The 15753-nt window shown below is 47.8% G+C and overlaps 1 protein-coding gene across 1 annotated transcript; it reads right to left on the bottom strand.

Moving 5' to 3' along the window:
- Positions 1–1226: 1226 nt before the first annotated feature.
- GGT5 (gamma-glutamyltransferase 5) lies at positions 1227–15439 on the bottom strand. Its single transcript, XM_027696843.1, has 12 exons — positions 15006–15439; positions 11634–11764; positions 9952–10038; positions 8749–8938; positions 8000–8157; positions 7437–7586; positions 6890–7023; positions 6279–6481; positions 5752–5843; positions 4844–4953; positions 4334–4441; positions 1227–4101 (listed from the first exon to the last, which is right to left on the bottom strand). Exons 1-12 carry the CDS (start codon positions 15164–15166, stop codon positions 3955–3957), a joined length of 1671 nt encoding a protein of 556 aa, XP_027552644.1. The 5' UTR covers positions 15167–15439; the 3' UTR covers positions 1227–3954.
- Between the last annotated feature and the right edge of the window lie 314 nt (positions 15440–15753).

The following is a 15753-nucleotide window of genomic DNA, read 5'->3' as shown; positions in this document are numbered from 1 at the left end:
AATTAATGTATTTGGCTTGTTGAAACTTCCTGTCAGTTTGTAAGAACCTTAAAATACAGAAGGGAAAATGAAAGGCTGAAATTCTAGGCATCAGGCACCTTCTCTTTCCTAGGAGTGTCTGGAAATGAGGAGAGCCCAGTTTCAAGGAATAAAGTGATAGCTAGATCATGCTTAAATCAGAGTCATGACTTTGACATATATATTTGCTTATATCAGTTGAACTAAATGAGTGGCTTTTACCAAACTTTGCCTGAGATGTGCTCTGGCTCCTTTTCCTGTCCCCTTTTATTCCCGAACTGAGATGTTCACTTTTCTTCTTCTTGTAATTCCACAACACATGCCCCTTAGTGTCAGGCTGCTATTCAGATCCAGCTTGCAGGGCCATTTTGAGAAGCTCTGGTACAAGTCTGTGTGTGGAACAGCATTGGCTGCTATTTGTTGGAAATACCTGCTCTTTGGAATTGGGACTAGCTGAGCTCTCTCTTGGCCAAGTGTCCTCTGGGAAATAAAGAAAAGTACTGCACAGAAAAATAAGCTTATTGAAACCTTACAGACACTATAGTTATTCCAAAAGTGGAGGGGCACTGTTTTCTGGGAAATGACTGTTGGAGAATCATGCTTTCTGAAAGAAGTCTGAGTAACTGCCGCTGGGCTGCCTCAAACAGTTCATGGTGCAGTTGTTCTCATGTTTCTAAATTTCTTCTTGCTGGTCAAAAAACTTCCCTATTATTTATAACCTGTGTTACAAAACTTCCTTTGTGGAAAGCTCAGATTTTGCCATGGATAAAAACACTTCTGTTTACAATTGTTCCTGTAACGCATTTCAATTCTTGACTCTGCAGAAATGGATTTGGTTGGTTGGTTTTTAGCAGTATCACTACGGAGAAATGATTTGTTAAAACTAAACTGGGCTACAGCTTGCACTTACATCCTACATTTAAAAAAACCCAAACCTATGAATATTTCTGCAAGCTGTAATTACAGGATAACATATCTGTACACAGGGCAGGCACTTCTCCCACCTGCTCAGATACCACATTCCACTACTCATGTTTTGTCTCTGCTACTCATGCAGTCTGCTGTTCCTCAGCTTCTCCAGCAGCGTACTGAGGCTCCAGAATGAACAACTGTTACTGCTGGGAACACCTGCATGGTGTTCTGTCAAACAACTATTTGTGTGTTGGGATACGCAACTGGTTTAGAGGAGAAATTCCCAGACAGGTTTCAAAACACTTTATTAAAAGTATAATTTATAGACTTCATTAGAAAATAGAGCAGCCTCTGTACAATGATGCTTTGAAAGTCCGTGTGAGTTGATTTCAGTACAAAAATAATGCTCTCTTGTGGGGAGGAGCATGAATGGGGAGAGACCAAACTGGGAGGCTCCTGACCCAAGCAGATTTCAGCAGCAGTGAGGAGGTGGCAGGGCAAGAGCAGAGGTGCCAAGGCAGGTACAATTCCTCAGCTTCACCAGGTGTTCTGCTAGTGAGGACTACAGGACTGGAAGTCTCTGCCACAGTGAGAGGTCTGCAGTCCCGTTCCTTTCTGTCTTGCAAATTAAAGCTGTGGTGGGTTTTAAAACTGCTCAGTTGGCTCAGTTGCAAAGTTAGTAGCAAAGTAGTTAAATTGTAGTGAGCACTGGACTACAGATAATATTCCCATGTCTTTATGGTGGGAAGAAGCTGTGATGTTACTGCACTGGAAAGGTGATAGGGCTGCAGTACTCTGGTGCTTTACTAGGGTAAAGTATGTGAGAAGCGAAGGTAATGGAAGACTTAGTTACTTGGTGACTTGGGTTTTCTGTAGTGAAATGTGATGGAGACGGCCCAGAGCACTTCTGAAGGTGGCCTTGAAGCCTAATAGGGAAGCCAGTCTCCCTGTCTCCAGCCAGTGCCACTCTTGGTTGCTGTCTATAAATTCTAAGCTCAGTGGGGTTAGCTGGAAATAACTACGGATCTTGCTAAAGCAGCCTCCGGTCTAGTTAGTCCGTCTGGAGCTGCAGTGTGAGCTGCAGATGGTGTCTGGCGCCTGTAAGTGCTTCCCCTGCGACAGCTCTGCTGTCGGGGTGTTATTTCTGTCCCTAGAACCAATGCACCCAGGAACTGGTACCTGGGGTAAGGGAGTTAATCAAAGTAGAAAACTTCAGCAAATTAAGTAGATTGGGGGTTTTTGTTAGTCATAATCAATGTAACCCCTTCAAAATGAACATAAATACTACCCCCCTCAGCCTTTGGGCCTATTCCCTTTCTCTGTTCCCATTCAGCAGCACTGTAGTCCCATCTCACAGGGCCACTTCCACAGCTTGAGTAAGCAGCTCTGATGGAGAAACCAGTAGTCCTTCCTGAATTAGGGAACGAAGATGAATTCCAGCTGGACAAAGGAGTGCATGGAGTTGGCTCTGTATAGAAGTAACTTGTCTTCCAGATCCTTGATTAGGTGCCTGCGGTTACGGTCTGGTAACATAGCAATCATTAGCTCTGATGCAGGGGTGGTCATACTACAGTCCTTGGTGTACAATTCTGAAGGAAAACACGTCTGGCTCTGGTCAGCTTCACTCAGACCATCATTAAAATGCAATCATGAAGGCTGAGATTTCAGTAAATTGATGGCTTTATGGGACCGACTTTGTGGCTAAGAACATTGGCATAAAACCTAACTGACCTTGTTTTAATTTGTGTTTTTTAATAGGGTGCGTTTGTTATGGTGTTTGCAGAAGGATGGTATTTGTTTGTGCACTAGGAGACCCATGGGCCATGTGTGTGAAGGGGAGGGCTCTGCTAGGCCTGGCTCTGATTTGATTCACTTCCAGGCACACACACAACACTGTGCCCATAAGGCAGTCAGGCTCATAAGCCTTCAGAAAATGGAGTTTTGGGGGATTCTGGGTATTTGTCCCTGCATATTTGAGAAGAGCTTTGAGGGTTTTGCCTTTTCTTGGTTTTATTTTTTAAAATGTTTGATTCTAGGCCATTTTGAGCAGGGCAACTTTATGGATTAACTGCAAAAGACCTTTTGGGTCCAGGTGCATGAGTTCAGGTCTCTTCTCCAGAAGTTTTCTCACTCTGTGATAGTTCTTAGACCACCTCATGATCTGAAGGGAACATTAGAGACTGACTGTGGTAAACAGGGATTTGAAGCATGTGCGTAGGCTGTAGGAGAAGAGAATTCTGCTCATGCCTGATGGTGCTGCATCACTCCCCAGCAGTCCTGGTGTTTGCCTGGCCAGGCTGAGCTCATGGCTAAAAGTGACATCTCCTGATTATGTTTCCTTTGCATTTTGAAGAAAGTTCTAAAGCTTCCAAAACCAGCAGCATGTCTTCCCTTTTCACACCCACCCTCTAAGCCTGGATGCTTCAGATTTTAAAATCCTGACCCCTGCACTGGTGTTCAGCCAGAGCAGATCTGCCGTAAGTCCTGCCTGCAGCACGGTGCAAACCTGGACTGTTCAACAGGCTGCACTGAGCCAGACTCGCAGTCCTACACTTCTTGTAGTCTTCATAGCCAAAATAGTTCTGTATTTCACATTGCTGAGCCCCAGTAGTAATAAGCTTCTTGTGGAACAGCCTGAAAGAAACCAGTTCTACTCTTAACTGAGACTCCAGCAGGAATAGAAGATACAGCTGGGTCATTTCACAGTGTTCCCAGTGGGGTTTGGACCAATTTTCCTTTCCCACTTTTTATTCTCTCATTCTGAGTAGCTGATGTGCTCAAGAAATATGTTTTTCAGTATATCACATAAGTAATGGAAGGTGTAGCTCTAAACAAGGCTGGCTGACCTCTCCTTATATTGCCTGAGGGTACCTGCAGTCTGCTGGTATTAGGTGTAGACACAGGTTTTGCCCATGCTCCAGGAGGCATCCTGGTGGGAACAGGCAATTATGGGCATGTTGAAGGAAACCATGTTCTGGATCTAGTTATCTCCTTTGGCTTTGTGAGCTGTGATGGCATTCCATGCTAATATCCAGCCGACTTCCCCAGCTTCCTTTTATCAGAGTAAGCAGAGATGCATTTTCCTTCCTTGGAAATTCCCTGCACAACATTCATTACAAATTTATCTTTCTTTTCTTTATGTCCTCTTCCCAGCAGGCCACTCCTAACTTCCTGTGGGGGAGAGAAGAGGAAATGGGGTGAATGGAGCAGCCAGGGGCCTGAGGTCTTAGCGTTGCCAGTCGTGAAAATGAAGGATGTGTATGTGGAGTCAGGTTGAGAAAGTGAGATTTAAGCAAGAAGGAGGTTAGCTAGAGGCAAAATACAGATTATTCAGGAGAGTTACAAGAGCAATCTGCTTTCCACCAAGAGGAGAAGACAAGAAGAGCCAAGCAAGGCCACTCACCTCGCTGAAACTCCCCTCAAAGACGACACCGTCACCCAAAGTGTGCATGACGGGAGCTGAAATGGCGTGTTCCAAGTCGTAGCCAAACCACAGCTTGTTTATAATTGCCTGCAATGAACCAAATCCCACACTGCCTGACTGGAGATACTCAGAAAGAACCTGGGTCATGTGCTGCCAACCCCTGCACTGGTGTTCAGCCAGAGCAGATCTGCTGTAAGTTCTACCTGCAGCCTGGACTGTTCAACAGGCTGCACTGAGCCAGACTCCCAGTCCTACCAGCCTGGTCTCCTGCTTTCATGGGGACCAATATCAGATGGTCAGAGCAAGTAAAAGAACAGGGTGGGCAGAATGCTTTCCCTGGCCTCCAGCCTGCAGCCTTTATGACTTCTGAATTGCAAATAAAAAAAAAACACCAAGGCGTCAAGACCTGAGGGGAGCTGAGTAGTTCAGGACAGTGTGTGCTCCCCTTGCTTGGTGCAAATTGTTGCTGTGTGATAGCTGTTCACTTACCATGGTAGTAGCACTGATAATCCAGCCCCCACCTGCTCCCCCGATCACCAGCATGTCTCCTGTCTTGGAGATGAGGATGGAAGGCACCATTGCTGAGGTAGGTTTCTCTCCTAGAGCAGAGACAGAGAGTATTATCCTTTCCATGTGGCTCTTAACAGCATTGGAAGGACACAAGTTCACCTATCTCATCTTTCTTGTATTTCCCACAGAAAACCAAACTACTCCTCCTTCCTCAAGAATCTCAAGACTTCCAGAAAAATGAGTTTCCTTGTGCCAAAGGCCTGTCTCCCAAGAAGCTGGACCTTTATGGCACAGTCTGAACAGGAAGCTCCTCTTGATGCAGAACAGGGTATCCTATAAGTATTCAGGGCTCGCTGCAGCTTGTCCAGCCCAGCTGAGGAACCCTTGTCAGCAATCCCGCCACGATGTCCTCTCCTGGCAGGCCTGAGGGACGCTGCACCAGGGATAGCTGATTGCACAGAGCTGTGTTTGCACCAACACTGTTGTGTTACAGAGCTCAGTGCAAGACTGTAGCATTACTGACTGTGCAGCAGCTATATATTTAGAATCGGAGATGAGCCTAAAATGTCAGCAAGCTTGTCTTAGCAGTAGTTTCTTCACTTCTTCTCCCCCCCCCCATCAATCAGTGATCAGCTTCAGCACTTTTTTCAATTTCTGGTTTCTCTGGTCAGAATCCAAAACTCCTGTGTATCCATGCAAGGGGATATGTGAGTAGACAGACACACTACAGGGCTTTATCCTCTTTTAGTCTGAAACAAACTTGCTCTCATCCAGACCTACGAAAGGAAAGAGTACCCGTAGTTTACAGGTAGTCCCTGCCCACTTGTACACAGCCTGTGTATCCATCTCCTGACCCTGTGCTTTATTTTGAGGATGGGAATGCTCACCTGGGTTAATGCTTCTGTTTGCTATGCAGAAATCAGCAAGTTCATTATTTAAAATGATCCCGGTTTGGTTAGAATACACGAAGGAGCCAAACCTGCAGGGGGGAAAGACAAAGCCTTTCAGTGCCCGGGGCTCTCCTGTTGTTTATGACATTAGCTGAGTGAGGCACCCTGTGGGTTACCTCTCTTTCCTCCCAGCCTGCAACTGCCCCAGCAAGAGTGTACAAAAGGAATTTCTGCTGCTGCTGCCAGAGACAAGCTCCCCGTTACTCTTGCCTGTGGGGATTTGCCCAACCTACAGAAACTCAGCAATAGCTCAGCAAGTTCTTGCATCCTCCTGAATTGTGATGGTCCTTGGAGCTGATGCTCACAGACCTTTGCTGTCACATGGAAAAGGCATTCCCAAGCAAGGAGCTGCCTAAATCAGTGAAGCCCAAGGGTTGTGTATTTCTGGTAAACAGCCCTTGCAGGTACCCTGTGAACCTGACACGTGGCCTGTGTGACTCAGTCTCCAACCCTTGGCTACTCACGGGTAGTTGATGGTGCTGGTGGCGGACACGGCACTGCCATCTGCAGCAAGCACAGAGATGTGGCTTGTGCCCATGCTTTTGTATTTGCCATTGTAGATGGACTCCAACAAGTTGTAATGGCTGAGTGGGTGGTCACCACGAGCATCTATTCGGTGCCTGACAAGCTCAACAAACCTGTCAGACAGCATGGTCCCCACAGTCACCTGCAATCACAGCAAGGACACTGAGCTGGTGCCAGCACAGTGCGGGCATGTCTTTGGGCGTGTGGAAGTCTGGGGAATTCAGCCCCAACAGCCTGAACTTGGGGCCCTGCATTGGCAGCATCCAGCCCCAAGCCACTTTCATCCCAGAAAACAAAACCAGCTCAGTACTGAGGCCCCTCAGCATTGGCACAAGCATGTGTTTGTCCTTTATCAGGCAAGTGAGCACCAGCCTACAGCTGAAGCTTCAGAGCAAACAGCCTAATCCTGCCTCTGCCTTGGCCAACTGAGCCACACTGGTTTTCACTAGCAGCTCGAAGTATTTTCTTCCCTTCCATGGCTGCAAAGCAGGAGAGTGCCAGAGCGTTGTTTGGTGCTATAGCACTGTACCCATGCACTGTGTCAGCTCACCTGAGCTCTAGAGAAGGCTGGATCACTCATGTGGGGTCTTAGCATATTGCCAAACTTCAGAGCCTCTGCAATGTGATGGTAGGTTTCTACCTTCTCCTCAGGTGTTGCCAGTGATGTTTCATGGAATTTATACTCTATGGAGTAGGATGAAATAATTTTGTTAGTAGACCCAAGGCAATGTTTCTTCAAGAAGTGTAAAAAAAAGCTGATAGGAGCCTCCTTTTCCAATCCCAGTTCTTACCAAGTGTCCCCTGTGCTTTAGCAGGATATGGACACAGAAACAACCAAGTACTAATTTTCACTGTGACTTCAATCTCTTTTGAAGCCTTGGGAAAATTGTGTATCCTTTGGCCTTTGCAGCAGTTACAGTGATGTTGATCCACTGTATGAGTGAGACAGGTCATCACCCTGCTGCATAGCCCAGTCACACTGCTGCTCTGGGGCCCATTCTGGCTTGCCAGCTCCATTTCTGCCCGTTACTGGTTTACCACTCTGGAGCAACACTCCCTGAAAACCTCTTGCTCCCCCCTTTCCACTAGGAATTTACCTTCCAATACCTTGAGGATGAACATGAGCACTGCACCTCCCATGGGCGGTCCCGGAGCAAACACCGTGGTGTGGTTGTTGAGGGTGATGTTCAGAGCTGAGGACACCTCTGCTCGGTACGTCCGAAGGTCCTCCAGTGAGAGAGTGGACCCTTCAACAGAGAACCAGTGGCTGGCATTAGCACATCAACTGGTCCTTGTGCTGTGAGGTGGCTACAACAGGGCACTGTGAAGAGCCATCCCTATATATCCCAAATTCCTTCCACCAAGCACGGCACTGTCATCACGGGTCCTGATGACAAACCCCAGGATGTCACAAAGCCTGAGGGAGTCAGACAGGCCACTGCATGAGCGCTGGGGGGGAAGGCCAGAGCAGCAGATGGTCTCAGTGCTGCTTCTGGGTCTGAGTTATAAGAACTGGGCAAAGGTGGCCTCTTCCCATACCAGGTACCATCCCAAGCAGCAAGAAAAAGGCTTGTGTTGGCTTTCCCCTGGTACAGGCTCACTGAGAACCAACAGCTGGGAAAAGGCTTGTCTATCAGGACTGACTATAGCTGTTACCTACCAGCCTTCCTGACATCCTCCACCAGTGCCTTTCCTATCTGTCCCTCATAAAATGCTGCAGCTCCATGTTCTGCTACAGTTCGCAGTGTTTGCAGCAGCGCTGGCCACCTGAAGGGCTCTCCCCTCTTCAGAAACCTTTGACCATTACACAGCAGTGGGCTGTTAAAGAAGAACATTCATCAGTTTAGTGCACGTGCTTGTTCTGTCCCCAGGGCCAATAATCTCTTTTTCCTGCCCAGAGCTGATCTGGTTTATGCACATCGTGTACTTTCCAAGGCAGTGCTACACTGCAGGCTACGTGGAGGAAAGCTCTCAGCCAAATGTGACCCATAGCACCAGGCACTCCTTCCCCAGATAGTTTCCTCCACAGAACCCAACACTTTGACCATGGCTCAGGTCAGTGGGGCTTCTCCAAACGAGTGTCTGCCATGGGGCCCTGCTGTCAGGGGACAATTTCCACACAGATGGAGGCAGGCCACATACAGCCAGCTCCTTCTCATCAGTAATCATGCTTAGCAGACTGTTTTGCTGTGCCAAGCCACTCTAAATTTAAAAAAAAAAAAAAAGTTGCTGACAGAAAAAAAAATATTTAAAAAAATCCACTTCTGTGATTCCCTCCCACTCCATAGCAAGTATTCCCTGAGCACAAGCCACAGCAGCAGCCTGTGCTCCACATCAGCATCTCAAAGGAAGGGTCTGAGGCTGAGTGAACACTGGTCCTCAAGCTCCAGTTTCGTTCATGGGTCTTACCACAGCCTTTTTCCTGGATCAGAGAAGCTTGGGTGATTGATTATTTTGTCCACAACTGGGGAAATGACAAGTGGCTCTGAAAGGAGCTTGATGGTTGGTTCAAACAGGTCTTTCCATGGTAAGCGGCCATATCGCTTGTGGGCTTCCTCATACCCACGGAGTTCTCCTGGCACACCAATCCAGGGGGAACCTGAAGAGCACAGCAGCAGTGTCACACCCAGGAAGTCATTGGCAAAGCACTCCAATGGAAATGTGAGTTTGTAGAGGCAACCAAGGCTTCAAAAAGCAGGCTTGTTTTGTTTATTACCCTTGTCTGTTCGTGTATCTCTTCCACTGTCCAACAGAAGGGGTATAGAGAGGCCAGAGCCAGACACAGAGGTGAGGTGAAAGCAAAACAGGCAACAGGCACATGCTGCAGCAAGGGAGCTGTCAGCTGGATTTTGGAGACAAAGCACTTGTGGAGCCTGGTCAGACACCAGAGCAAGTGAAGCTGTGAAGTTCTTCATCCTTGGAGAAACTCAAAAATGTCACAGGACGAGGCCCTGAGCTAACCCTGATATCACTGCTTTGCACAGGAGCTGGACCAGAGACCTCCAGCTGTCCCTTCCAACCAGTTATTCCCGATTCCTTTTCAGGCTCTTCTTCCAAGGATAAGAACATCTCCTCCAGGAACTAGGACATGCACCAAAAGAAAATGTGCTAGGAAAGGAGAATGAACGGAGCAAGAAACGTAGAGAATCCAAGATGTGCTGCTAAAGCAAGAGTGCCCGAGCCCAGCAACTCAAATCCCAATGTGCCAAGGTGCTTCCCCAACATATGGACAGGGGCAAGCACTTTAGATTGATTTCTTTCATTTCCAGAAAGTCTGAGCAGTTATTGACTTTATTTTTCTCTGTAAGAACTGCTGGGAAACGAGTGAGTCCTTTGGGAAATCTGGTCTTGAACTGCAGACTTCCTATGAAGAGAAATTACATTGTGATTTCTCCTCATGTTGGCTCCCCACCCTCCTTACTAGTCAGGCTGCCAGTGTTACCTAGTTATGGACCTAGTATTTTTTCTTGCTTTTGCAAAAGCCAATCCAGGTAGAGTGTGTTAAATTACATGAAACTCCAGATAAAGTCAGTGAGGTTCTCAGTTCCCCACCCTGAGCTTTGTGCACGCCAGGAGGGCACAGATCCCTCATGGCCCAGTCTGTGTCCTTACCAATGGAGAAAGGGCCACAGCCAGACAGTAAATTCTGAGGAAACACTTGTGGGACTGTCTCGCGGGCGTTGATCACCTCGACTGTTCCTAGAGAGGAGAAGAGGGAAAGGCATTACACTGTCTTCCTGAAGCAGGTGAACATCACATTTTCAGCTGTAGCACCACACATGCTGCTGGCCCAGAGCTCAGATGCCCTAAATTGAGACTTTTGCCAAGTGTGTCCAACACACCTGCAGGGTCAGGTCTCAGCACACCTTGTCCTTTGCTCCCTTGCTTTTATTTAGAGCAAACCAAACAGCACCTACCTGGAAACAATGAAGGTACAGGGACAAGGCCAGGACTTGTCTCCAGCCAGTTAAGGTTCGCCCCCGGGTTCTTGGGCCTGGGACATGGCTGGAATATGCTGCTCTACACCTGATTTTTTAGGTTCCTGCACTTCCTCTGCAGGTGGGACATGTCAGAGACATAACATGAGCCTCAAGTTCCTTGGAGAGCCATTTACCAAGTGATGGTGAGGCAGGTCCATCGTGTTTATAAGCAGAATGGTGGTCCTGAAGGAGCCTCTATGTATCAGGGAGTTTAAAAGGAAAACATAAACAAAGCCAAACCCAACAAACCCCACATTCATGTGCATTTCTATTTCAGGTCTAGCCTATCATTTTGCCTCCTTCTCTGCCTTGCATTTATCCTTTTCTATGACAGTTTCCAGAGCCAGCTGTGCTGCAGGAGCCCACAGTGCTCCCTGGTGTACCAAGCACCTGAGCTGTGCAGGGCCATGGGCAGCTCTGTGCAGCATAACTCAGGTAGCAGAAGAGGACTGTTGTCAGGAAACAAAGCCACCTCTGCCAAAAGGAAAGAAAAAAAAATATAGGTGTTCTGCCAAATTAAGCTCTTGCATGAGATACAGCCAAGCATTTCCAGATTCATGACTCTGTAAGACTACTTGGCAGGGGTTTTAAAGTTCTGATATTGTTACTATGTTCATTGTTGATTTTACTATTTAGGTCTATAAGCTCTGGGGGCTTTTGGAAGCCAAGAATTAAAAAAACCCCACATTAAAAACATAAAAGCAAGAATACAACACTAGAGGTTAAGCCAAACACAGGAAGGCTTCCCAGCAGGCCCTGAACACTGTCAGATTTAGACTTCTGAAGCGAAGAGGCATCTCGTGGGACAGGTCTCCCTGCTGCTTTGGGAACTCCTGTGCCAGTGAGGGCAGTGAGATGCAGCCCCCATGTCAGTAGGCACTGCCTGAGCTGCTGGGGCAGGATGAGCCCCTGAAGTCCCAGTCCAAGGGCTCAGATGAGCTCATTTCCAGCACACGCCTCACTCTGCTCCTTTCTGCTTCCGTGGCAGCCCAGTGGCATCTCAGCACTGCTCACACCTTGCTGCAGTCTGCTGTGTGACTTTGAAATTTGGGATTGCTTTGGAGAGGCAAACTCAATTCATTTTATATCAAAGCTCTTTCTTCCCCACACACGTCCTTGCTGTGAAATGATGATCACAGCTCCATGTGAGGGATGCTTTGGGTTAAGAGGAGAAGCCTGGTTTGTGATCGGAGGATGCAGCTTTTATATTCAAAATACTGCTCTGAGAGAATAGGAAGGATTCTGACTTCTCTACAGCAGCTGGGTGTCTGCACAGGGACAGGGCACCATGGAGAGGCCAGGGCTGGCCCATACCTGTGCTGGCATTATAGATGGTAAATACGACCCCACCACCCAGGCCTGAACTCTGAGGATTCATCACTGAGGTGCAGATCAAGCCAGCAATGGCAGCATCCACAGCTGTGCCTCCACTTTTCAGGATGTCCCTGTGGCGGAAAGGGAAGAAAAAAGACAGTGTTAAAATCCAGGAATGACAGAATGGAGAAACCACATGAAAATGCCTCCTTGGGGCCCCTGCAAGGCAGCCCCAGCTTGAGGAGAGCAGGTAGCAGGTGGAGAAAGCTACTGGCAGCAGTGTGGGGTGCGAGAGCACAGAGAGGAGCCTTCCTCTGTGGGAGTGAGAAGGAACAGTTAGAGGGAAAGAGGAGGCAGTCTGCAGGAGGAAAGAGCAACCAGGGACCAGACCTGTGTGAGGATGGTTTTCCTCTGGGAGTTATGGACAGAGAGAACTGCAGCTGCTCACAAATGCTGTTGACAAAAGGGGACGGCAAGGAGTTCCCAGATGTGGAGGAGGATGCACAGGAGGGAGCTTTCCACATGCTGGGAACCAAACAACTGATCCCTGTGTCCCCAGCTGCCATTCCCAATAAAAAGGCACATGCTGGTCATCTGGACAGGGCACTGAAGCAGGAATGATGGGTCCATGCAAAGCAAACTCCTGAGACTTAATGTGTCAATTAGCACAATAGTAACTTCATTGCTCCTACAGCGTGCCTTCCTGGGCTTATGTGATATTAGCACAAAAACACCCCCATCATCTCCCTGTATTCCCAAAGACAAAACCAACAAATAAATAGAAAAAACAAACAGTAAAAAACCCACAACTGTTACTAACTAGGCACAGCCACATCAAAGAACACACAGGCATTAAGATATCCTCATGCTGCTGTCAGCAATGAGGTTCTGCTACAGAAATGTGTCTCAATAAGTTCTTCTTGAGGAATCAAGCACAACTGAAAAACATCTTTTCCTTGCAGTGGAAATGGGGTGGTGTTTCCCGCATACCCTGCCAGTAGCCAGCACTGTGTTTGCTAGGAAGGTTTCTGACTGTTTTATTGGGTTATTGCTCAGATAAGGCAAAGCCAGAAGGGAAAATGGAATTGTTCATTAATTGCAGTGCAATTGCTCCCAGAGGCTGCACGGGAACACAAAGCAAACATAGGGAGTGCTGTTTATTTTACATCCATTGATATGGCTGGGTCCTGCTGGGGCTGGGAACAGGATGCTGCCAGCAGGAACACTGATTGTGGCTTTCCTTTGTTTCAGTAAATGCCTCCGCACCACTGCCTGTAAGGCAACGGCATGTGGAAAAGTGGGAAGAAAAGAAATGGTAGGGAACCACGGGGCTTTCTGTAAGGGGTCTGCATGGCTTTTGTCCTCCCTGGAGCAAGCTGCTCCCTGGCTGTAGCTCTGAACTTTGAGGCAGAGGCTCAGGCTTGCCCATCCATCTTCTTGGAGCAGTGGATGGACTCACCACACCAATGTCCCTGCGTGGTGTTTTTCTGAAACTGAAGCTTTTAATTGATGACAAAAGAGGAAGGAAATCAGGGCTTCCTGAGAAACTGAGTCACCTCTGCAGAAGGCCCAAGACAGCAGGTTAGAAGGCTGGGAAAAGAGGGAAGAAGGACCACTACACTCACCTGGGATAGTGCTCCCCAGAGCCCCTGGATTATGGGCTATGAAGCAGCACATGTACAAAGCCTGGTGCCAGGGAAAACCATGGTTCTGGGATAATTGGCAGTGAAAAACAACTTTAAAAAGAAGCTTTGAGATCATATGGTATGCATTTCAATGCAATGCTTTGAGATCGTATGTCATGCATTTCAATGCAATGCGTTAAGACCTTAACATGTAACATCAGGCACATTTTCCCAAAGCCTGAAAAGCACCAAATTCTCACCCAAGTTTCCCAGCCACATTCACAACTGTGTATGAGGTTGCACACCTTGTACTGCCACTGTCCCTCTGAAACCAACGCCATGCACCTCTCACCATGTCCCCAGAAACACTTGTGCCTGGAGGAGCATTCCCTGATTAAGATCTCCATCCCAGTCTGCAGACTGGACCCCAGTCTCAGCAGCTTTCTCTCCAGCCTCTCTGGAGACTGAAACACAACAGAAAACCCTCTCTGAGCTGGCTCTTGGTATGTCACACATGGTCCTCTGAGCATGGCTCACCCACTTTCAGACAGACATCTGCCACTTCCCAGGAAGTTATGCCTGGGGAATTTAGGACCATTATCTTTCTCATCTAGCCAGACCACACCCTCTTCAATTACTCTTCTCCCTTTATAGGGATCACTGCTGCAATGAGCTTAATTGTAGCGCAAAGTCCTAGAGAGACCCATGACCCTCAATCAAAGTGTGGTGCTCTACCTCTGTAGAGATATCTCAGTGCTGCAGCTGACAAGATCTGATAAGAACGTCTAGTCCTAGGTCCTTCCTGACACTTAGTTTTAGCTTTAGGGTTTGGTCATTGCTGTGTCAGCATGTCACTGCAAGAATCCCATGAGAGACATGGCAAAGTGTGGTATAAGGGCACCACATCTCATCTCACTCCTCCAGCACAAAGTAGAGCACACAGCTCCAGCATCCATTGCTGGAGCATCCAGCACCACACACAGCTTGTAAACTTGCATCCTTCTGCTTTTGTGTATACGAGCATTTAATAACAGTCGGAACAGTAACAGTAAAACAATAACATGGGAGTCAAAATGTTTGAGAGAGAAGTTATTACACAAACTGGAGTGGTACAACCCCGGCAGCTGGAGAATTTTTTAAACCTACATCTTTCTTTCCAAGTGATGTAAGTATATGTTTTGTACTTATACCGTCTTGGGTTAATTTCAATTAAATCTGCTCCTTGCTTTTTTTCTTCATAGCAGACACACCTGCTGCAGGCTTCAGTCCAGAAACATACCCTCTCCTAAAGACTGGGATGCCCAGTCCTCCTTTCCCTCTCAGCCTGGCCTTCCTTGCCTCTGTTGAAGCCCAGCTGCAGCTCTCTGCAAGCTCCTCTAACTTCTTATTTCTAAGCCACTTACCCGACCCACCACCACGCTGTGAACAGTAAATTTCCCACTTCCCCACTTTAAAACAGCCTTGTATTTGTACACTATAAATATTTATACCTTCCAAAAATCCATGGGTTTGCAGAGCTGCAAATTTTTGCGACCTTGGATAATGAAAATGAGCATCAACCGCAGAGCAGAGGCTCCGTCTGCCCCCCGAGCTGCTCCACGCAGGGACCAGCATCGCTGCTCAGCCCCAAAGCGGGGACGGGCAGAAACCCGGCGCACTCCCGGGGTTAGTGCTTGTCCCGTCTGTCAGCGCGAGGCGCGACATACACGACAAGTGATCCGAGAAGCCGAGAGGTCCGTGCACATACCGGCCGATGTTAGAGCAGGTCTCGGTGTCGGCAGCCACGGCACCGTGCAGGTAGCGCTGGGGACCGCACCGGGGCTGGGTCAGGATGACCACGAGTGTCACGGCCACCGCCAGCACCCCCAGGGTCAGCAGCACCAAGCAGCAGATCTTCCCCGTGGACATGGCTATTCCTGCGCCACCGGAGGAGCTGGGAGGCTTTCACTCCTTTCGAGAAGGCGCCTGCTTTGCTCAGGGTGGAAATAAGAGGATCCCGGCAGTTTTGTGAGGGAGGTCCCGTTTCAGTGGGCTCTGCCCCCAGCGACTGAGAATTACATTGTTTTTAAGATTAAAGGCTGTGAAGAAGGAAACGGTGTACTACTTCTTTCCTACTCCCCTAGGTGTGAGAGGCTTTTCACTCTCTTTAATAAACTAAACTTTTTCTTGCAGATCTACCAAGTGCCTTTTTTTTAAGTCTCTGATGAAAACATTTAACACATTCGCTGCCGGAGCACTTCAAAGGGAAGTGCACTTCTACACTGCCTCTTGGCTTCACACACTCTTGGCTTCCCATTCTTGCCACACAAAGCAAATTACCTAACAAAGGTGGCCTACATGGTGAATCACTGTGAAAAATTCATCAGTCCTACACTGCAAACTTGGGGTATTTTGTTTCCATATGACTACTCAAAGAAGTAAAAGCTAAATACAATATACAAGGCTAGAACCTGATCACAGACAGAACAGCGATGAGCACGTGAATTGTTACACAG

Source organism: Neopelma chrysocephalum, unplaced genomic scaffold, assembly GCF_003984885.1.
Source record: "Neopelma chrysocephalum unplaced genomic scaffold, ASM398488v2 Primary Assembly neopelma1_116, whole genome shotgun sequence".
NCBI classification, from domain to species: Eukaryota; Metazoa; Chordata; class Aves; order Passeriformes; family Pipridae; genus Neopelma; species Neopelma chrysocephalum.
The sequence above is the reverse complement of the archived record's forward strand: the minus strand, read 5'-3'. Positions and strand labels throughout refer to the sequence as shown.

Coding starts and splice junctions, on each gene's coding strand:
- GGT5 (XM_027696843.1), bottom strand. CDS start 15,166: ATGTCCACGGGGAAGATCTGCTGCTTGGTGCTGCTGACCCTGGGGGTG. Junction 11,765..15,005: donor ACCTGCTCTAACATCGGCCG/GTATGTGCACGG, acceptor TTTCCGCCACAG/GGACATCCTGAAAAGTGGAG. Junction 7,024..7,436: donor CATCCTCAAGGTATTGGAAG/GTAAATTCCTAG, acceptor CCTACTCCATAG/AGTATAAATTCCATGAAACA.